This window comes from Henckelia pumila, unplaced genomic scaffold (assembly GCF_033568475.1).
Source record: "Henckelia pumila isolate YLH828 unplaced genomic scaffold, ASM3356847v2 CTG_461:::fragment_3, whole genome shotgun sequence".
NCBI lineage: Eukaryota > Viridiplantae > Streptophyta > Magnoliopsida > Lamiales > Gesneriaceae > Henckelia > Henckelia pumila.
This window is the reverse complement of record NW_027331831.1, coordinates 14,678,768-14,702,009: the sequence shown is the minus strand read 5'-3', so window position 1 is coordinate 14,702,009 and position 23,242 is coordinate 14,678,768. Positions and strand designations below refer to the sequence as shown.

At 42.6% G+C, this 23,242-nt stretch overlaps 1 protein-coding gene across 1 annotated transcript; it reads left to right on the top strand.

The window, feature by feature from the left end:
• Positions 1–1,309: 1,309 nt before the first annotated feature.
• Positions 1,310–12,704, top strand: LOC140872046 (uncharacterized). The gene is made up of 5 exons (XM_073274782.1): positions 1,310–1,751; positions 1,817–3,921; positions 11,967–12,146; positions 12,302–12,380; positions 12,490–12,704. The coding sequence occupies exons 1-5, from the start codon at positions 1,310–1,312 to the stop codon at positions 12,702–12,704; spliced, it is 3,021 nt and encodes a 1,006-aa protein (XP_073130883.1).
• The last annotated feature ends 10,538 nt before the right edge of the window (positions 12,705–23,242 follow it).

Sequence of the window (23,242 nt, the reverse complement as noted above, 5' to 3'; positions counted from 1 at the left end):
TCACGCAAGAGATATTGGATGTCGACCTCCCGAACCATTTTAAACAGCCCAACATCGGGGAGTACGACGGTAAGGGAGATCCAGAAGAACATCTAGCACGCTTCGAGAATGCATCACTGTTGCATAAATACTCTGATCAATCAAGTGCAGGGCTTTCCTCACTACTCTCAAAGGACCAGCACAACAATGGTTCAATCTGTTACGTCCCGCGGAGATCAAGGAATTCAAGGATTTTAGTAAATCTTTTTCAAACAACTTTGCTAGTAGCAAAAAACAGTCTACCACTACTTTCAGAATGTTTGCAATAAAACAACGTGAGCATGAAAATTTAAGGGTGTATATTCGCAGGTTCAGCGCCTTGGCTCTCGAGGTACCCATGGCTACGCCAGACCTGCTCATCAGTGCCTTCATGCAAGGGCTGGATACAAAAGATTTTCTCAAATATTTAATAAAGCGACCGCCCGAAACATACGAGGAATTACTCGACCGAGTTGAAAAATATGTCAACATGGAGGAAATACAGGCTTCGCGAGCAACAGTAAAGAGGGAGCGGCCCAAAAGTCCAAAGAGCAGTAGGGTTCCAAGCAGTAGTTTAGGGATGGGACATCCATTCCGACCTGCGTTTTTGGGAGAATTCACCTCTTTCACTCCGTTACGCATGAGCAAAGCCCGAGCTCTCCAAATTTGTGATGATCGGAAACTCACACAAAGGCCTCCATGGACTAAGAAGGGACCTCGAAAAAGGGAATCAAATAAATATTGTCAATTTTACAATGAGTATGGGCATACTACGGAGGATTTTCGTCAATTACATCAAGATATTGAAAAGATAATACAGCATCATTCTGAAATAAAAAATATATTGATCCGTCAAGAGGGGTATCGCCCGAATTGAAGACAACGAGGAAGATCGAGACAAAGAGCCAGGACTGCTCCTCCCCAAGAAGATCTCCCAAATCAGGACCAGGCCAGGGATGACCGAGCTCATCAAAGACCAGCTCCACCTGCTCGAGGAATTATTAACATGATTTTCGGAGGCCCCACTGATGGAGATTCAAACCGAGCTAGGAAAACTAGAAGCATAAAATTAATCAATATGGAGATTGACAATCAGATTGTCCATACCGGCCCGACCCTCTCTTTTGGGCCGGAGGATCTGAAAGGGGTTTCTAGCAACCATAATGATGTGATGGTAATAAGGGCCATGGTCGCAAATTATGATGTAGCTCGGATATTTGTGGATTCAGGCAGTTCTGTCAACGTTCTATTCCAGGAAGCAATAAATCAAATGGACTTGGGATAGTACAAGATGGAGCCCGTCGTAACATCACTCTTTGGTTTCACGGGTCATGCAATCCGACCTGTTGGGTTAGTGCACCTACCCCTAACTCTTGGAAAAGGAAACGCTTGCAAGACCAGGATTGTGAGTTTCATTATAGTAGACGCTCCATCCGCCTATAATGCCATACTAGGCAGACCTGCCATGACCACTTTCATGGCTGTTGCATCAGCTCTGCATCAGAAAATGAAGTTCCAGGTGGGTAATGAGGTCGGTGAAGTACAAGGTGATCAAGTTATTGCTCGCAAGTGTTATGTGGAGGAGGTCAGAATAGAGCAAAAGGTGATCAAGACTGATAGTGTTGACAGACCTGGACTTTTTGGAATGGAAAAATTCAACCTGATAGAAATTGAGGAAATCATGATCTCCCCTCCTTCTGGGATGTTAAAAATTGCTCGCACCCTTGAGCACAGTTGAAGCAACCGCTACTGGAATGCTTGGAAAAAAATAAAGATGTTTTTGCATGGTCAATTTTAGACCTAGTAGGGGTACACCGGGAAATAGCAGAGCACAAGCTCAATGTAATAAAGGGTTGTCACCCTATTATTCAAAAGAAACGACATTTCGGTCCCGAAAAGGATGCGGTAATAAAGGAACAGGTAGACGAATTACTCAGGGCTGGACACATTGAGGAAATCCACTTCCCGACCTGGTTGTCTAATATAGTCCTTGTACCGAAGTCTTCTGGTGAATGGCGCATGTGTGTGGATTTTTGGGATCTGAACAAGGCATGTCCGAAGGACTGTTATCCTTTACCCAGAATTGATCAACTTGTCGATTCAACTGCAGATCATGAGCTGCTTAGTTTTTTGGATTCTTATCAGGGATATCATCAGATCCCTCTAGCTAAAGAGGACAAGGACAAGGTGAGTTTTGTGACTTCTACAGGAACGCATAGTTACGTGGTCATGACGTTTGGGCTAAAAAACGCCGGGGCTACATATCAAAGGTTGATGGACAAAGTGTTTAAGCAGCAAATTGGCAAAAACATCGAGGTCTATGTGGATGATATCCTGGTCAAGACCCATACTGCCGACCAGTTCATTACCGACCTGACTCAAACTTTTCAAACTCTGAAGCACTATCAGCTTAAGCTAAACCCTAGCAAGTGCACTTTCGGAGTCCGAGCTGGAAAATTTCTTGGTTATATGGTTACAAGGAGGGGAATCGAAGCTAATCTAGAAAAGATTCAAGCCATCATCTCTATGAGCTCCCCAAAGAATATACAGGAAGTACAAAGATTAACAGGAAGAATTACAGCACTGGCTTGGTTTATAAGTAGATCGGCAGACATGAGACTCCCTTTCTTTAAAGCACTGCGAAAGACGAAAAATTTTGAGTGGAGTGATGAAAGTGAAAAGGCCTTTCAGGATTTGAAAGCCTATTTAAAGCAACTGCCTGTACTGAATAAGCCTACTCAAGGGGAGGAGTTATTCCTCTATCTAGTTGTTACTCCTCGAGCAGCCAGTTCGGTCCTGGTCAAGAAAGACGGAGTCAATCATCAGCCCGTCTACTTTGTGAGTCATGCCTTGAAGGGGGCCGAGCTTAATTACCTAACTCAGGAAAATCTTGCTTTAGCTCTGGTCATCACAGCGAGAAAATTAAGGCCTTACTTTTTCTCACATCCTATTACCGTACTCACTAATAGTGCTTTGGGAAAAATCGCAGCTAACCCAAACGTATCGGGTAGACTAATCAGATGGATCACAGAATTGAGCGAGTATGATATCAAATTTGAACCTCGAACAGCTATAAAAGCTCAAGCCCTAGCTGATTTCTTGGTAGAGACAGTTCAGTTAGAACAAGAAGAGCTATGGAAGATTTTTGTAGATGGGTCATCATGTCAATCGGGAAGCGGAGCTGGAATAGTGATAATCTCACCTTGGGGAGAAGAAACTAATATCTCAATTAGATTGGACTTCAGAGCCTCTAAGAATGAAGCGGAGTATGAGGCATTATTACTTGGACTGAAGGCAGCACGAAATTTGGGTATCTCCCGAGCTATTCTACATTTCGATTCCCAACTAGCCATTCAACAGAGTAACGGGAAATTTGAGATCAAAGATGAGAAGATGATGAAGTACGCCAAAGCATTAGACAAAGCCAAAGAAGGATTCACCAAGTTGAACTTGGAGCTCTTCCCTCGAGCTGAAAATATCAAGGCAAACCACTTGGCTCGCCTAGCTAGTGCCCTCAGCGACCGCCCTGATCCCATTGTTCCAGGTCGGAAACTTGTGTCTCAGCTAGAAACTTTGGATGATATTATAGCTCAAGTACCAGAAGGGGATTGGATATATGATATACATAAGTATCTGACCAAGCAAGAGTTGCCAAGTGATATTAAGAAAGCTAAGGAAGTAAAAAGAAGGGCTCTTCGCTTCATCATGATCGATCAAATTCTGTTCAAAAGATCTTTTTCTCAACCTTTGTTGAAGTGTTTGGGTCCCAACGAGGCTAATTACGTGTTGCGGGAAATTCATGAAGGTTCTTGCGGGAGTCACCTGGGTAGCCTTGCCCTAGCTCGGAAAGCCCTTCTTGCTGGTTTTTTTTGGCCCACTATGCGAAAGGACTCATCAGATCTGGTTAATTCATGTTATAATTGCCAGAGATGTAGTAACCCTACATGGAATCACCTACTAACTGGCAACTAATAACATGCATTAAACTTAATACAGCAAAATTCTTAACAGAGTAAAAACATACGGAAACATAATCCATAATTTACATAACAGCTTAGGAAAACATATCCAGGCTTAAATCTGTAGTGATACAACCATATTGAAATGCTTAAAATAAACTGTCTAAAACATTTATACAGCTAAACAAATCATGCTGTATAAAAGCCCCTGAAAAGCTCTGGCTCCCTAATCCTGCCTCAAGCTATCGGCTCCGTCCATCCTGCGACCTGCCCCGTGGAATGGGTGTCCAAGATAACAACTAGGACGTGAGCGCTAATGCCCAGTACATAAACATGAGTAAACATATGTATATGATGCATGCAACATGATGACTGGTAAATGGTCATCTGAAAAGTCATGCTCAGTACCGGCGCCACATGAGTGCTGCCACCGCACGGATCAACCTCTGGGTGCAACCACACTCGTCTAATACACCAGAGTAGTCAGACATACATGTCCCCGCCGTCGCGGTACTCTCAGTGACAGACTATCGAGTATAGAGCTGAGCGGCTCTATAATCAGGTATAACAAGGTATAGGCTCAACGTGTATGTGCACATGATATATGAATATAGAAAGCGGTAAAATATACATCATGCCACATAATAATGCCAAATAAATGCAACATATAAACATGTATACTCGCTGGAAATCTCAGTCAATGTGTATGTACCTAACACCGAAGTCTGAACTAAGCTGGAAAAAGACAACCCCTAACTGTCCTAGGTCAACTCCCGACCCGACCTGGTCTCAAGTCCGACCCAACCCGACCTGGCCTCTTGGTCCGACCCCGAGCTCTTCCTTCCCAAGCTATTCCTTCCCGAATTCCCGAGCTACTCTTTCCCGAGCTCCCGAGCTAATCTTTTCTGGGTAAAGATTTGAAGTGAGATGGAAGTGATGTGAAAAATAACTGAATCCCCAGCTCCTATTTATAGACAAATATTTGGGGTGATCGGGATTCTTGAGCTGACGTCGAGACATCCGAGCTCCTATAAGCACGCCACGTATCAGATGCTTGAGCTGAGTCACTACCATTATTGACAGCTCATGCTTAGGCGCCAACTGTCATTCATGCAAGCGTCCACACACCTGCCTGCCTGTCCTGGAGGGTTCGGGCTTCCCTAATAGCAGTTCGGGATTCCCTAACAGTAGGTCGGGATTCCTTAATAGCAGTTCGGGATTCCCTAGCAGTAGGTCGGGATTCCCTAGCAGCAGGTCGGGATTCCTTAATAGCAGTTCGGGATTCCCTAGCAGCTTTTCAAACTTCCTTAGTAACGAAATTCCCTAACAAGCTAACAGCAGAATTTCCTAGCCGTAGAATCTCTAGCAAGAGAATTCCCTAGCTAAAGAATCCCTAGCTATATAATCCCTAGCAGCAGATTCCCTAGCTGCTCATGTTTCCCTAGCTGCTCATATTCTCTAGCTATATAATCCCTAGCAGCAGATTCCCTAGCTGCTCATGTTTCCCTAGCTGCTCATATTCCCTAGCTGCAGTTCAGCAGCTCAACAGTTCAGCAGTTTAGACTGGACCCTTAATCATGATTATCATATTATTATCTTAAAATAGAATCTGGGTTACTACATTCTCCCCACCTTTAGATATTTCGTCCGCGAAATAAAATCTAAAGACAAATTAAGATAACAATATGAAACAGAAAACCATGTCTTATTACAACAACGGTAATTACATCTTTACATGGTAATCAAAAGTATAAAGCAAACAACTCAGGGTATTCCGCTCGCATACGGCTCTCGGTTTCCCAAGTTGCTTCTTCAATTCCTCGGCGCTGCCAGTGTACCATCACAAGTGGTATAGTCTTGTTTCAAAGAACTTTCTCCTTCCTGTCTAGAATACAGAGTGGTCGTTCAACATACGACAGATCTGGCTCTAGCTGAAAATCTGTAGGCTGGATAATATGAGATTCATCAGATATATACTGTCGAAGTAACGACACATGAAAAACATCATGTATACTGGAAAGATATGGCGGTAACGCCAAACGATAAGCAACGTCTCCGATCTTCTCCAGTATCTGGAAAGGTCCAATGAAACGAGGTGACAACTTGCCTTTCACACCGAATCTCATCACCTTCCTGAAAGGTGATACTCGCAAGAACACATATTCACCAGGCTCAAAGTGCAATGACCTGCGATGAATATTAGTATAACTGGTTTGTGTATCTTGAGCAGTTTTGATTCTCCGCTTGATCAAATCTACCTTGTCTACAATCTGCTGCATTAACTCAGGACCCTCGACTTGTCGTTCTCCTACTTCATTCCAGAATAACGAAGTACGACACCGTCGACCATACAATGCCTCGAAAGGTGCCATATCAATACTACGATGATAACTGTTATTGTAAGCAAATTCGATCAAAGGTAACTGATCCTGCCAAGATAAACCAAAGTCCATGACAGAAGAACGTAGCATATCCTCCAATGTACGAATCGTCCGTTTTGACTGCCCGTCAGTCTCCGGATGATATGCAGTACTTAAACTCAGAGTGGTACCCAACGCCTGCTGAAAACTACCCCAGAAACGTGAGGTAAATCGCGGGTCTCTATCACTGACTATGCTCACTGGAATTCCATGCAATCGCACTATATCCTGGACATATAAGCGTGCCATGCGATCATAAGAATACTCCCGGTTGTAAGGAATGAAATGTGCTGATTTTGTCAGACGGTCAACAACGACCCAGATAGCATCACACTGACGTGACGTCATAGGCAAGTGGGTAACAAAATCCATAGTCACGTGTTCCCACTTCCATTCGGGAATCTCAAGATTCGGCAGTAATCCACCTGGTCGTCGGTGTTCAGCCTTGACCTGTTGACAAACCAAACATCTTGAAACAAATTGATATACACTCCGCTTCATCCCTTTCCACCAAAATCTAGTTCGCAAGTCCTTATACATTTTCATACTTCCAGGATGAACAGATAATCAACTCCTGTGAGCTTGAGAAAGAATATCATTTCTGAGCTCCGCAACATCAGGCACAACCACTCGATTCGATAAGCATAATAAACCATCTGCCTGATAATGGAATCTAGATGTATTAACTCCATTGGCTAGACGTGCCAAACGCTGAGTCTTAACATCAGATATCTGAGCATCTTTGATCCGAGAATACAATGCTGGCTCAGATAGAATAGTATACAATCGAATCTTATTTCTCCCTTTCTTGTGCTTGAGCGTAAAACTCAATGAACAACACTCTTGAATCAAATGAGATACTTCACTAGTCTGAAGTGCAGAAAATATCACCTGCCGACTCAAGGCATCAGCAGTAAGATTAGCAGAACCTGGATGATATTTGATTTCGCAATCATAATCCTTCAAAAGATCCATCCAGCGTATCTGTCGCATATTCAACTCTGCCTGAGTGAATAAATACTTCAAACTCTTGTGATCCGTGAATATCTCAAATTTCTCGCCATAAAGATAATGTCTCCAAATCTTGAGAGCAAATACAATGGCGGCTAACTCGAGATCATGTACTGGATAATTATTCTCATGTGTCTTCAACTGTCGAGAAGCATAGGCAATAACATGTCCATGTTGTGTCAGAACACATCCTAACCCCTGACCAGAGGCATCAGTATAGACAACATAACCTCCTGATCCAGAAGGTAGAGCTAGCACAGGTGCAGTAGTAAGACGTCTACGCAGCTCGTGAAATGACTCCTCACAATCCGAGGACCATATGAAGGAAACATCTTTCGGAGTAAGCTGAGTTAAAGGCCTGGCCAACTGTGCAAAATTATCGATGAACCGACGGTAATAACCCGCTAGACCCAAGAAACTACGAATCTCAGCAATCGTCGTCGGACGAGACCAGTTCAGCACTGCCTCTATCTTACTAGGATCAACAGATATTCCTTCACTAGAAATCACATGACCGAGAAACACTACCCGATCAAGCCAGAATTCACACTTGCTCAATTTCGCATACAACTGCTTATCTCATAACGTTTGCAACACAATCCTCAGATGTTGTGCATGCTCATCCTTGTCATGAGAATAGACAAGAATATCATCAATGAATACAATGACAAATCTATCCAGATATTCTTGAAATACCTGATTCATCAGATTCATAAAGACTGCCGGTGCATTCGTCAAACCGAATGGCATCACCAGAAATTCATAATGCCCGTATCTGGTTCTGAAAGCAGTCATAGAAATATCTGAGTCTCGTACCCGCATCTGGTGGTATCCCGATCTCAGATCTATATTGGAGTAAACAGAAGTACCCTGTAATTGATCGAACAAATCATCAATTCGTGGCAAAGGATACTTATTCTTGATGGTGACACGATTCAGCTGCCTATAATCAATACATAATCGCATCGATCCATCCTTCTTCTTGACAAACAAAACAGGTGCTCCCCACGGAGAAACACTCGGACGAATATATCCCTTATCAAGCAGATCCTGCAACTACTGTTTCAATTCCCTCATCTCTGACGGTGCTAGACGATAAGGTGCTCGGGATATAGGCGTAGTTCTTGGTACTAGATCAATACCAAGTTAAACCTCTCGAACCGGAGGAAAACCAGGAATCTCATCAGGGAATACATCTGAAAACTCGCTGACAATCGGTAGCTGATCGATACCCGGACTACTTATGGACATATCAACTGAATAAATGAGGTAGCCCTCCCCACCTGACTCCAAGACATGACATGCCTTCAGAGCCGATACAATTGGCATCGGAGGTCGCGCACCCTTACCATAAAAGTACCAGCTATCACCCTCATCCGGATGAAACTGTACCAGATGCTGATAATAATCCACAGTAGCGTGATGCAAAGTCAGCATATCTATTCCCAAAATACAATCAAAATCTGCCATCGATAATATCATCAGATTAGCCGATAACACATTACCCTCAAACTCTAGAAGGCAACCCATCACTAGACGCTTAGTTACTACCTCCTGCTCCAGCGGAGTAGATACAACTAAATCCATATCTAATGATACATAAGGTAATCTATGTCTCTTAACAAAATGACTAGAAATAAAGGAATGCGACGCTCCAGTATCAATTAAGACAAGTGCAGGAATACCACATAACAGAAAGGTACCTGCCAACATGCGATCGCTTCCCTCCGTAGCCTGCTCCTGAGACAGAGCAAATACCTGCCCTTGAGTCTGTGGACGGTAACCAGAAGAACTCTGTGGTGCTATCTGCTGACGTGGAAAAGTAGAAGCCTGAGATCCAACCTGTGATCCCGATCCACTAGCAGAACCCATGCGCTGAGGACAATCTCTCCGCAGATGTTCCTGCTCACCACAAATATAACAAGCACCAGTAGCCTTTCGACACGAAGCCGCAGGATGCTTCCCACCACAGTGGCTGCAAAATTCCTCCTCCTTCTTTTTCTTCCCGAAACGGAAAGTACCTCGTGAACCACGAGAACTAGATGAAGTAGTAATAGTAGTAGTAGAAGACATAGGTCCAGATTGCACAACAGATTGAGCCCTAGGCCCAAAAGATCCACAAGGCTGTCCTGGCATCATCAACAGTGCCCGCCTATTGCTGTTCTCCACTTGACGGCAACGGTTCACCAAAGTCTCATAAGATGTCGGATTATCACATACGACAACTTGTGAGTAGATATCTTGATTCAGGCCTTGCAGAAAGATATCATACTTGGACGCATCACTGTCATTAATATGAGGACTAAAAGGTAGCAGATCAAGAAATTGTTGCTGATATTGATCAATAGTAATTGATCCTTGCCTCAGAGTCAGCAACTCCATAGATCGTGCCTGACGAACAGCTGGAGGAAAATACAGTTTCTGAAATTGCTGACAGAAATCCCCCCAAGTCACCTGTCCTCTCTCAGTACGTGCCTGAGTAGCTTTGGCATCCCACCATAAGCGTGCTCGATCCTCTAGAACGAATTCTAGAACTTCCAGTTTCTGCTCCTCAGTGCAATCGAAAGCTCGAAACGCACTCTCGAGTTTAGACATCCAACCTCTTGCTTGTTCAGGATTCTCACCTCCCACCAAGGGTTTCGGTCCTACTTGCATGAACTTATTAATAGAGTAACGACGTCTACCCTCATGAGGACGATGTCGATCATCCTGATGGCGATGGTGACGATGATGATGACCACCTCCCTGGCCAACACTACCATGACTCTCGTCAGCCATATCCTGAAAAGAATTGCACATTAAAATCCCAAATGCGCAATAATTACTTAAGATGAGAGTAAATCCCAAATACTAATCCCAAAATCCATGCATGCTCTGATACCAAAATTGTAACGACCTTGCATGGAATCACCTACTAACTGACAACTAATAGCATGCATTAAACTTAATACAAAAAAATTCTTAACAGAGTAAAAACATACGGAAACATAATCCATAATTTACATAACAGCTTAGGAAAATATATCCAGGCTTAAATCTGTAGTGATACAACCATATTGAAATGCTTAAAATAAACTGTCTAAAACATTTATACAGCTAAACAAATCATGCTGTATAAAAGCCCCTGAAAAGCTCTGGCTCCCTAATCCTTCCTCGAGCTACCGGCTCCGTCCATCCTGCGACCTGCCCCGTGGAATGGGTGTCCAAGATAACAACTAGGACGTGAGCGCTAACGCCCAGTACATAAACATGAGTAAACATATGTATATGATGCATGCAACATGATGACTGGTAAATGGTCATCTGAAAAGTCATGCTCAGTACCGGCGCCACATGAGTGCTGCCACCGCACGGATCAACCTTTGGGTGCAACCACACTCGTCTAATACACCAGAGTAGTCAGACATACATGTCCCCGCCGTCGCGGTACTCTCAGTGACAGACTATCGAGTATAGAGCTGAGCGGCTCTATAATCAGGTATAACAAGGTATAGGCTCAACGTGTATGTGCACATGATATATGAATATAGAAAGCGATAAAACATACATCATGCCACATAATAATGCCAAATAAATGCAACATATAAACATGTATACTCGTTGGAAATCTTAGTCAATGTGTATGTACCTAACACCGAAGTCTGAACTAAGCTGGAAAAAAACAACCCCTAACTGTCCTAGGTCAACTCCCGACCCGACCTGGTCTCAAGTCCGACCCAACCCGACCTGGCCTCTTGGTCCGACCCCGAGCTCTTCCTTCCCGAGCTATTCCTTCCCGAATTCCCGAGCTACTCTTTCCCGAGCTCCCGAGCTACTCTTTTCCGGGTAAAGATATGAAGTGAGATGGAAGTGATGTGAAAAATAACTGAATCCCCAGCTCCTATTTATAGACAAATATTTGGGGTGATCGGGATTCTTGAGCTGACGTCGAGACGTCCGAGCTCCTATAAGCACGCCACGTATCAGATGCTTGAGCTGAGTCACTACCATTATTGACAGCTCATGCTTAGGCTCCAACTGTCATTCATGCAAGCGTCCACACACCTGCCTGCCTGTCCTGGAGGGTTCGGGCTTCCCTAATAGCAGTTCGGGATTCCCTAACAGTAGGTCGGGATTCCTTAATGGCAAGTCGGGATTCCCTAGCAGTAGGTCGGGATTCCCTAGCAATAGGTCGGGATTCCTTAATAGCAGTTCGGGATTCCCTAGCAGTTTTTCAAACTTTCTTAGTAACGAACTTCCCTAACAGGCTAACAGCAGAATTCCCTAGCCGTAGAATCCCTAGCAAGAGAATTCCCTAGTTAAAGAATCCCTAGCTATATAATCCCTAGAAGCAGATTCCCTAGCTGCTCATGTTTCCCTATCTGCTCATATTCCCTAGCTATATAATCCCTAGCAGCAGATTCCCTAGCTTCTCATGTTTCCCTAGCTGCTCATATTCCCTAGCTGCAGTTCAGCAGCTCAACAGTTCAGCAGTTTAGACTGGACCCTTAATCATGATTATCATATTATTATCTTAAAATGGAATCTGGGTTACTACAAGAGACATGCTAATTTACAGTGGAGACCTGCAGAATATATGAAGGCAGTCATGGCCGCTTGTCCTTTTGATCAATGGGGGATGGATATTGTGGGGCCATTCCCAGTTAGCACGGGCCAAAGGAAGTTTTTGTTGTTCGTCGTGGACTATTTCTCTAAATGGGTTGAAGCCGAGCCTCTAGCTAAAATTACCGAAAAATACGTGCTCGATTTTCTATGGAAAATATAGTGTGCCGCTTCGGGATCCCGCGTATGTTGGTGTCAGACAATGGGAGACAGTTCTTTGGTGCCAAGGTCCGAGCTTGGTGTCAAGAAATAAAGATCGAACAAGTTTTTACTTTTGTAGCATACCCGCAGGGAAATGGACAGGTTGAAGTTACCAATAGAACAATAGTTCAAGCTTTAAAAACACGCTTGGACACAACCAAGGAAATGGGTATACGAACTCCCATCAGTGTTATGGTCTTACCGAACTACAGCCAGGTCGGGAACCGGTGAAACTCCTTTCAGCATGGTATACGGGACTGAAGTTATTCTTCCCGCAGAGATTGGACAAGAAAGTGCTATGATAATGGCATATGGGGCAAACAACCAAGAATTACGGGAAATGGATTTGGACTTACTCGAAGAGGACAGGTCCCGAGCTGCAATTAGGCTTGCAGCTTATCGCAAAAGAATGACCCAGGCCTACAACAAAAGAGTGTACCCTAAGGTTTTTCACGAAGGAGACCTGATTATGCAAAAAATACAACATCCATGAGAAAGAGGAAAGCTGGATGCCAAGTATGAAGGTCCATTCAAGGTGGTAGGAAAAGCTGGAATAGCCGCCTATTACGTGGAAGATGCCCAAGGCAATAAGGGTAAAAGGTCGTGGAATGCACAACACTTGAAGAAATACTATCCCTAGCAGTTCAGCCCGGGACCCTTCATGGGATATAGCTCCTTGAACTGGTCATTAACCAGTTATTCATTTTTTTTTATATTTATTTCTCGCTCGGATTCAATGATTTGCAAGAGTCAGTTTTCTACAACAATTTTGTTGCAAGAGTCAGTCCTGTTTTATGGAATCTATTTTATGATAAATTTTTTGGAAACATTCTTCTCCAATTATATATCACCATTCATCAAAAGTCCACCTCAGTGGCCCACATCAGTGGTTTCAAAGCCTAGAAAGGTCTGGCACTCAAATTCCACCTCAGTGGACCACATCAATGGTACTCAAAGCCCAGGAAGGTCTGGCATTCAAAGTCCACTTCAGTGGCCCACATCAGTGGAGTCAAAGCCCAGACAAGTCTGGCACTCAAAGTCCACCTCAGTGGCCCACATCAGTGGTACTCAAAGCCCAGACAGGTCTGACACTCAAAGTCCACTTCAGTGGCTCACATCAGTGGTACTCAAAGCCCAAGCAGGTCTGACACTCAAAGTCCATTTCAATGGCCCACATCAGTGGTACTCAAATCCCAGGCAGGTCTGGCACTCAAAGTCCACCTCAGTGGCCCACATCAGTGGTACTCAAAGCCCAGACAGGTCTGGCACTTAAATTCCACCTCAGTGGCCCACATCAGTGGTACTCAAAGCCCAGACAGGTCTGGCACTCAAAGTCCACTTCAGTGGCCCACATCAGTGGTATTCAAAGTCCGGGCAGGCTCATCATCAAAAGCCCATATCAATGAGTCACAAGTTCACTTAAGGTGTTAACATTTAAGGCAGGGCTGGAACCAAAGGACTATATCGGTGGCATGTAAATTTCATGGTATCAAAATCTTAGCCAGGCCTGGTGTCTTGAGACAGCCTTGGAAGGGAACAACTTGAGCATGTTAAATGTTCATAGGATTATAATTGGCTTACATGTTAACCCGGCCCGCATGATTCGAATATGACTTAGCATTATTTGATTCAAGCACAGAACTCATATTTTCCAAAGTGGTTAAGCAGGCTTGCAGCTCGGGACAGGTAAAATGTGCTGGTAATAACCAGCTCAGGTTTTGTTTCCCATTTTGCCCAAATAGTTCCCAAGTCAGTTGTGTTTATTTTCTTGTTCGAATGTAGCTTAATCAAATCCTGGTCCCAGACTAGCATATGGAAGTTTATTTATAACAGGTCTGTCTTATAATTCCAGGATGGGGTGTAATGATTAGACTCGATACAAATTTTTGTATCGGAAATGCATTACATGGGGAAGCCATTCTCTTACGCAGGAGAGAAAAATAAGTATTGCAAGGGGTAGTAAAACCGAACTGGGTAAAAACAACCATTCATAGAAAATATTGCAAAAACAGTGTAGCTGCCCGACCTGGGCAATAAAAATAAAATTCAAACTGACCACGCAGGTTCCTTACTGTGCAACATGTTCAGTAAAAAACCAAAAATAAAAGCAAATAGTCAGGGGATGGAGGCATCGAGTTGCTTGGAGCCGGGGTCAGTGAACTTCATTGGCTTATCGGGACTGGCCTCTTCATCTTCATCAGGCATGTCATCTAAGGCCTTAGCACAGTCCAGGAAGAGGGCAGGGTGCTCGGTTTCCGAGTATCCATTAGCTCTGAACTGGGCTAAGCACCCTTTGAAGCCTTCATAAAAAAATAGAGCCACCTTCTCTGCTACCAGATTAACAAATTCGGAGGAGTTCAGGTACTCCTTTTTCCCGTCCTCTTTGGCAGTTTCAACCTCTTGGGTCAGGGCCCGTACTTGAGTTTTGAGCTCGATCTTTTCCACCTACAGCTCGACATTCTTCTTATTAGCAGCCTCAAGGGCATCTTGCCCGGACTCGATCTCCACCCTCATCTCGATCACCTCTTCATCATGTTCGTCTTTCATCTCGCGGGTTTAGCGAGTGAGCTCGGAGATACAGTTGGCAAAGGCCTCTTGTTCCAGGGCACGGTCAGTTTGGGTTTTCATAGCTAGGGTGGTGATCTCACCGCCCCATGCAAGAGCCTGCGAAGTCAATAAGATTAGGTCGGGCGATTAGCTGAAGTAATGGTAGAGATAGAAGGGTAAGTACCTGCATGAAACTCAGAGCAAAGTCTTGTTCGGCATCTAAATCTGGAGCTGCTTGCATAATTTTTAAATCAGCACGGGAAATCAAATGTTGGAGAATATCTAAACTCCTCTTCGAATCGGGTGATGAGATGAATGAGATGGTAGGGCTCCCAGGGTGCGTGGTTGGGGCCCGAGTCACTTCCTCTGACAAGGGAGGAATCTCCATCATAGGTTCTTTCCCATGTGCTCGGGACGAGGAGTCATCCTGTTGTTTTTTGGGATCGACAACCCCAGCACTGCATTTCTCTTTATTTTTCTTGGAAGTTCTTTTTCTAAAGGGCTCCACCACTTCCTGATCGGGGTTTACGGGCGTCTCTTCCTCGACCTTTTTCCTTTTTAGGTTTTTTAGGGCAGCTCGGATATTGGCAGGCATTATGGCTGCTCGAATTCGATCTTCTGCATGAAGGGGAAGTAAAGCAGCAAGTCAGCAAACAAAATGATTCAGGTAAATACAGAACGGGTACAGGACTACTACCTATATCCCCTTTGATTTATATCCCTTTCCCACTGAAGTCGTAATTGCATAGCAAGTCTTCTTGAATCAGGTTCTCAATGTCAAAAGTTTTAGCAGACATTGTGTTCAGAAAAATTGGTGAGATCAAAGGTGGGTAGAGCTGGAAGGTCAGGGTTGGTGAAGTTTAAGACCCAGTTAGCTCAGCATTCCCAGGGCTGGTTGGGTTTGACAAAAAAATACCTGTTGGTCCAGCCCTTATGTGAGCTAGGTTTTCCCCTCAGGAATGGGTACTCAGGTCGCATGGAAATGTAAAAACGGCCCGGGGCGGTCTTTTTAATTTGGATAAATTTCAAGAAATTTCCTATATCCAAAGGTACTCTGAAAAAGCAGAATAAGATACCCAGTGCAAGGACAGAGTTAAATGAGTTCGGGGATAACTGACCCGAACACACGCAAAAATATTGACAAATGTGTAACACGCAGCTCGGGATTGGGAACCTAAGACCCATTCTCACCTGATCTAGGCTAAAACTTAAAAAATTGGTAGGTGGTTTATGGGCTCGGTCCTTGCGGCTCGGGATTATAAGTTCATATGAATCGGGCATCCCCGACCTCTCTCTAATGGTAAGACCTAGATCGGGGCTCAGATGGGAGGCTAATACTTCAAACCAGTGCTTACCCTTATCAGTTAGTCGGGCTTCATCTGATCTAAGTCGATGTAGCCTTCGCATTTTCTCCTCACGGGTTTCAGATAGATCCAGGTCTGTATCTGAACTAGGGGATTCTGCGGGCTCGGGATTTATGGTCGGGGAGGAAGGTGCTTCAATAAATCTACAATCTCCTTAAGGGAGGTCTCATCAGGGGAAGACATATTAATAAGGAAAGGGTAGGACTTACAGATGGAAGGACTGCGGTAGTGTAGTTCGGGAATACGTACACGCAGGACGGGAGCAGGAAGTCCGGGTCGGGCAAGCTCTCGGAATTTTGACAGCGTAACAGTGCTAGTTAGGTGAAAATCAAAATTTTTACTGACCTATTTATAGAGGGATAAATTGATCTCGACCGTTGATTGTCACCTCGATCTATGGTTCGGGACGGGACAGGTCAAGGCTATCTAGCCTTGGGAAGTGAACCGTTGGACGACATCTGGGCCGTTCGTTAAAAGCACATCACACGGATCCTAATCTGGGCCGTTTAAAGGAAACGCATTGCATGGATTCAAATCTGGGTTGTTTAAGAAAATATGAAGAGTTCGGGATCTAATCTAAATTCTTGGTCTAATTTCATTCTTCTTTTAGACCAGTTCGGGAGGTACTATTGTTACCCCGATAAATATTCTGACCCGAGTCCGGTTATAAAGGGTCCACCTGATATGGTCCAATGTCAAGGTTTGGTCCAGTTATGGGTTTGCTGGGTTTTGACCAGGACTGGTATTTATGGGCCGACCTGGACTGTTGTTCATGGGCTGACCCGAGTTGGGGCCCAATGGGCTGGGCATACTTTTCTAGTTCAAGTAAGAGACTAATATCTTTGAGATAAGCTAGGATCTTTTCAAATATTCACAAGATCGAGATCAGCTTAAGAAGGGACCAATGGGTGAAGAGTCCTTCCCTAGGACATGTTATAATTCGACTAGGTAACTTACTCTATTCTCCTATAAATACAGGTATTGTTATGGTTGTATTCATTCATTACTTACTCTTCATTATTCATCACACTCACTATCACTTTTACATTCACGCACTCATACACTTTTGTTTTCGCATTAATCATACCCTCTACCTTCAAGACACTGACTTAGGCATCGGATGGGTCACACCAAAAACAATTTTGGCGCCCCCTGACCTAGTTGTTGCTTGTGCAGAACTCGACGGTACCCGACCCGACCTGCTTCATAGAGGATTTTGAGGATCCAGTCTACCAGACCGAACCCGGGGTAAAATTCAGACATCATCAGACATCTATGCATAATTCTTCTTCAAGTGTTGGGTGTTCCATGGTATTATTTTTTTCTTTCTTCCCTTGTGGATCTTCTAAGTAATAAGCCGCCACTCCCGCCTTCCTTACCACTTTGAAAGGCCCTTTATATTTTGCATCAAGTTTTCTCCTTTCTCCTAGGTGTTGGATTTTTCTCATGACTAAGTCTTCTTTGAAAATTCGGGGATGAACCCTCTTGTTGTAGGCTCGGGTCATCCTCTTGTTTAGGTTGTTAGTCTTGCATCATCTCTAGCCCTATATCTTCAACCAAGTCCAGATCCATTGCTCAAAATTTTTCATTGTCCTGGCCATAGGCTATATATAATCCGAGAACTTTCCTATCCGTTTTCAGCAGGGAGTTCTGCCTCGGTCCCATACACCATGCAATATGGAGTCTTACCCGTCCCAGCCCGGGTCGTGGTATGGTAAGACCATAGAACGAAAGGGAGCTCATCCACCCATTTTTCTCGAGCTGTGTCTAGTCATACTTTGAGTGATTGGACAATTGATCTGTTGGTGACTTCGACCTGCCCATTTCCTTGAGGATAGGAAGCATATGTGATTCCCCTATAAAATATGTGGGTCCGATCTAACCCGAGCCCAACAATTCATAATCCAGGAAAGATAATTTGAGGCCCATATGACCCTATTTTATGAGAAGCTCAATTTGAAATAACTCAGTCAGGGCGAAAGATTATAATTCTAAGCATAAGCCTTAGTTCAAAGGGCTGTTGGGCCGAACCCTATTTTTGGGAATGCAAGACCCGACCTGGACCTAAGGAGTAAAGGAGAACCGAAGGCCCAGCTAGGCATCCAAGGTAATTCATAGTACAAGATTCTTGTTGTCTAGCTTTTTAGGTCCGGGCGAAACCAGGTGGTATAGAAGCCCGACCTGGGCCCAATATCTAAAACTTTCGATTATTATCAGATATACGATGGTTTGTAACAGATAAAGACAATATTCAACGAATCCAAGATTTGATATGAATTATGGGTCGGTGTCAGACTCATAATTATCTTGGTGACTGAGTTCTATTTGATCCAAGAGTAGAGTCATACTCTAACACATATTCTACCTCAACAAGGTAACTTACCCCTCCAGCCCCTATAAATACAGGTATGTCTTATGGTTTATTCATGCATCTCTTCTATTCATTTCTTGCTCACACACTCACGTACGCATATTCTCCTGTTCTTCCTTTTTGTCACGCTCTTTTATTTTCGAGCACTGACTTAGGAATCGGAGGGGTCATGCCGAAAACACTTTCGGCGCTCCTTAACGGGGTTTCTATCTGTGCAAACCATCTACACACCCGACCCGACCCGGCTTTGAAAAATATTGGGAGATCCGCTCTACCAGACCGAATCCGGAGGAAAATTCCGACATCAACAATATGTAAATATCTGTTCAATCTTCATTTATTCACACCAGGCTCAGACTTTGGAACCACAAAATTGCCTCCCATTGTCTGTTATGAGTCAGTGAGGTTATCCAGAACCGACATATGTTGCGATTTTTGCTCTCAAGCATACAGTATCAAGTTTTAAAATATGATGAGTGGAGTATCGTTTTCAGAAATATTGAAAATTTATATTCACACTAATCCTATAATTAAAATAATCTCAACTTTAGTTAGAGAATCAAGGTTTAAAATATAATAAATTAAATTAAGAAACCCAGAATTTCAAGGACGAATTTGGGTACACGATCTAAGATGGGTTCTAGATACAAAATTTCTCTAAATTTTCATTCATGTAAATCATATCGATTGATAATATTATGTATTCCAATTTATAGGCCAGGAACCTTTAATTTTGATTTACTGTCTCTCCCGAGTGCCGAGTAAATTATATTATTCTAAAATCAATTTCAATATCCCTATCAAACATCAAAAAAATTTAATCAAGTTCTACTGTTCTATTTCAATGACCTCAAAAGAAATTGTAGGCCTCCAAAACTCTACAAAATCCTAGGTTGTGTTGTCCTATGATCCTATTCAAAATCTCTTCCACTGAGTGCCAAATTTCAAATAAATTGAACATTCAATCTATAGCCAGTAATTGAAATAAAATCAGAACAAGAATACACAAATAAATTGTTAAGAACAAATAATAATAGACAAAATAATATTCAAAACATGAAAATCAAATCAAGATCCGTAAATCCTTAGAAACAACTAATAGGTTTATAATGAAATAATTAAACATATATAAATATCTGTAAATATTATCATAAATCAAGACAGATAATAAAAATTACAAAGTAAAGTCGATTATCTGTCTCCAGGTGAATTTTATCTATCTTGTGATTCAACTATCCCTTGTCATTCTCTCGCACATCTCAAATCTGTGTCCCAAGCATCCTTGAATGTATAGTGTTGTGTGGTTGTGCTGTTTGAGTGTTCTCGAATGAAAGAATGATGAAAATTTGTGAAAGAGTTAATCAAATTCTATCGTCATCTTTTATTTATAATACACGATCATTAAAGGGCCGAAAACGACACATAAATGCCAAAGATAGAAAGGTTTGCGCGGGTGCACTATAGATGGGAATGGGTGCACTGTGGTGTTAGTGGTTGGGCGCATGATTTTTGTGTGTGCGCGGGTGCTCCCATTTCTCGATTTTCAGAATCATTATAATCGGAGATTGGAACGGGTGCACCCATCAGCAGGGCGGGTGCGCTACCTTGCACTTTGTGTTTTCTAAATTCTCACTCCGGATTCGTTCTCCTTTCGTATCTTCATGTTCTATGTCCATTTTTTCATCATAATTCACATTTATTTAAAAATAAAAATGTTTGTTACCTAACTCCTGCAAACGAGACAGACAAAAACAAGGACGCATAATATCGCTCAATAAACAAAAAAATCCAATTTAAATCATATAAAATATAAATGAAAGAATTGCACTTATCAACATACAATGTTCTTCCTTATGCAATTTAGTACTTCGTTCTCCGTGATTCTCTTTCTAGCTAAGGGTTTGGCCTCCACCATCTTGGAGAAGTAGTCAACCTCTACCAACAAAAACTTTCTCTGCCTCGTGCTGATAGGGAATGGTCCGACGATCTCCATCTCCCACTGATCGAATGGACAAACTACCACGACCTCTTTCATGAACTCCGCAGGTTTCCACTATATTTCCGTGTGATATTGACAATTATATCATGATTTAAAGAGTATGGACGCGTCCTTTTGCATGGTAGGCCAGAAGAATCCGGCTAAGATGACTTTCCGGGCCAAAGCCATACTACCTAGGCGATTTCCGCAACATCCTTCATGAATTTCTCGTAAGACACAATTTGCTTCATCTGCTCCCAAGCATTTCAAAATGGGTCGAGAGAAATATCTCTTGAAAAGGATCTGGTCGACCATTACAAAACGAATGACTATTTTTTTTATTTCCTGGGCCTTGCTGTCACTCGGGAATTATTCCTGCATGAAATACCTATGTATATCATATCTCCAGTCTCCTAACACTCTGCGATGATGTCGCCCAAATGGTCTAGCTTGACTATTAAAATTATACATACCAACAAGAATTCAATTTTTTTCTTTTTTACTTGTGAATTTTCTGGGCTAATTTGCAGCGATTGTGTTGTTTAAAGTTCAGCTGCAATCAAAATATTCTGAGGGTGTGTTGAAGGGGGATATAAACTAGATTGGCTTCGTCATTCCAAGATTTAGAACTCATCACCAGATCCCATCTTTGGGCGAGGATATAAAATATCCAGAAGATTTTTTCATTTTGTTTTCTTTATTATATTTTCAAAAAAAATTTTAACTTCAAGAATCAGATTCACCAGTAAAGGTGCCCAAATCAAATCAGCAACGTCGGTGAACACCAGCAGGGTGGTAGGGAAGAACCGAGGTCTCTATAAAAATAAAGGTGTGCTTGAACGCCAGAGTTCCATGCCATTTTTGAGAGAGACCTTCAAGAAATGGGTGGTCGGGAAGGTAATATTAGTTATAAAATGAGATCAAGTATAGAACATGTAACATTCAAAACTCATTGTCTTTGACTCAGTATCCAACCAATTTTTTTTTTCAAATTAAGTTGAGTAGATACTTTTTACCATTCACATTAAACGGTTTCACACCTTACCTAGAACCCAAAACTTTGTCTATAAATAGACATCATTTGTTTTAAATCATTCCAAGAAGATCAAATGGGTTAGAAACAATATCGAGTGTTTTTAGCCTAATCATTTATATAAATTTTAGCACGCTTTTATAGTTGCGGCACTGTCCGATCTTCCACATCAGAAAAATTTTCTATGTGATTAGAGTTGTGCGAGTTCAACTTCAAAAGTGAGATTGATTGTTTTATCCAAGAATTATATTTCTCGAAGTTATTAGTATCCCCAAGTTGTGTTGGTCCCAGGTGCGGCATTACGAGATAAAAACTATGGAAATTGAAGAATAAAATAGACTCCAAGATTTACGTGGAAAACCCCCAAAATTATTAGGGTAAAAACCACGGGTAAGATCAAAAGATTCCACTATAATATTTGGAGAATTACAACCTCTCTCTGTGTTTCCAAAGAGACACACACTCTCTTAATACAGGAGAAAACCTATCTCACAAATATATATAGAAATAATTAGGGAGAGAAGAAAACACTCAAGAATCAGATGAGAGAACTCGAGATGGGATATTCAGAATGAGGAGGAAAGGCTCTATTTATAGAGCTCTTCCCCCTGTATAAACGCGTGGAGAATGCAAATTCAAAAGTGAATTTGCATCCAATTCGTCAATGTTGGCACCTCCTACCTTCATCCACCCACTCTATCGTTGCTGACTAATAGACATGCATTTATTGCATGTCCCTTGCCGACATTTCTCCCACTTGGAGATTTGATTGAGAATCAAACACATCTCCACACATCCTTTCAATCTTGCCTTTCCTGCTGCTTACGTTTTTGCTAGGCCAATTGAGGATCTGCACCACTCAAACTTATATGTGTTCACTGGCTTGGTCAGAAAATCATATATGTTATCCTTAGTATGGATCTTCAGCATGTCCACACTTCCTTCCTCTACTACTTCTCGAACAAAGTGAAATTGAACTCCAATATGTTTATTCCTGGAATGAAAGGTTGGATTCTTTGCAATGTGCAAGGCACTCTGACTGTCACAAAACAGAGGAATCTTTTCTTGTTTGTGCCCAAGCTCCTCCGATAACCTTTTAATTCATATTGTCTCCTTGCAAGCTTGAGTAGCTGCCATGTATTCTGATTCTGTTGTAGATAACGCCACAACTGTTTGCAGTTTTGAAACCCAGCTGACTGCACCTCCTGCAACTGTAAACACATAACCAATAGTAGATTTCCTTTTATCTGGATCACCTGCGTAATATGAATTCACATAGCCTCTGAGTGTAAAATCTGATCCTCCAAAACACAATTCAGCATCTGAGGTACCCTTAATGTATCTAAGGATCCTCTTAACCGTGCTCCAATGCTCTTGTCCAGGATTCGCCATATACCGACTGACTGCTTCTCCCACTGCTTGTGCAATGTCTGGTCTTGTACAAATCATAGCGAACATTAAACTTCTCACTACTGATTCATACGGTACTCGAGATATCTCCATCCTTTCTGCTTCACTGCTAGGACACATCTCAGAAGATAACTTGAAGTTAATAGGAAGAGGGGTTGAAACAGGCTTACTATCTTGCATGTTGAAGCGGTGCAAGACTTTCTTCAAATAATTTTTTTGGAAAAGCCAAATCTTCCTATTGCTTCTGTCTCGGTGAACTTGCATCCCTAGAATCTTCTTTGCTGGTCCCAAGTCCTTCATATCAAATTCTCTAGCCAACTGTGCCTTC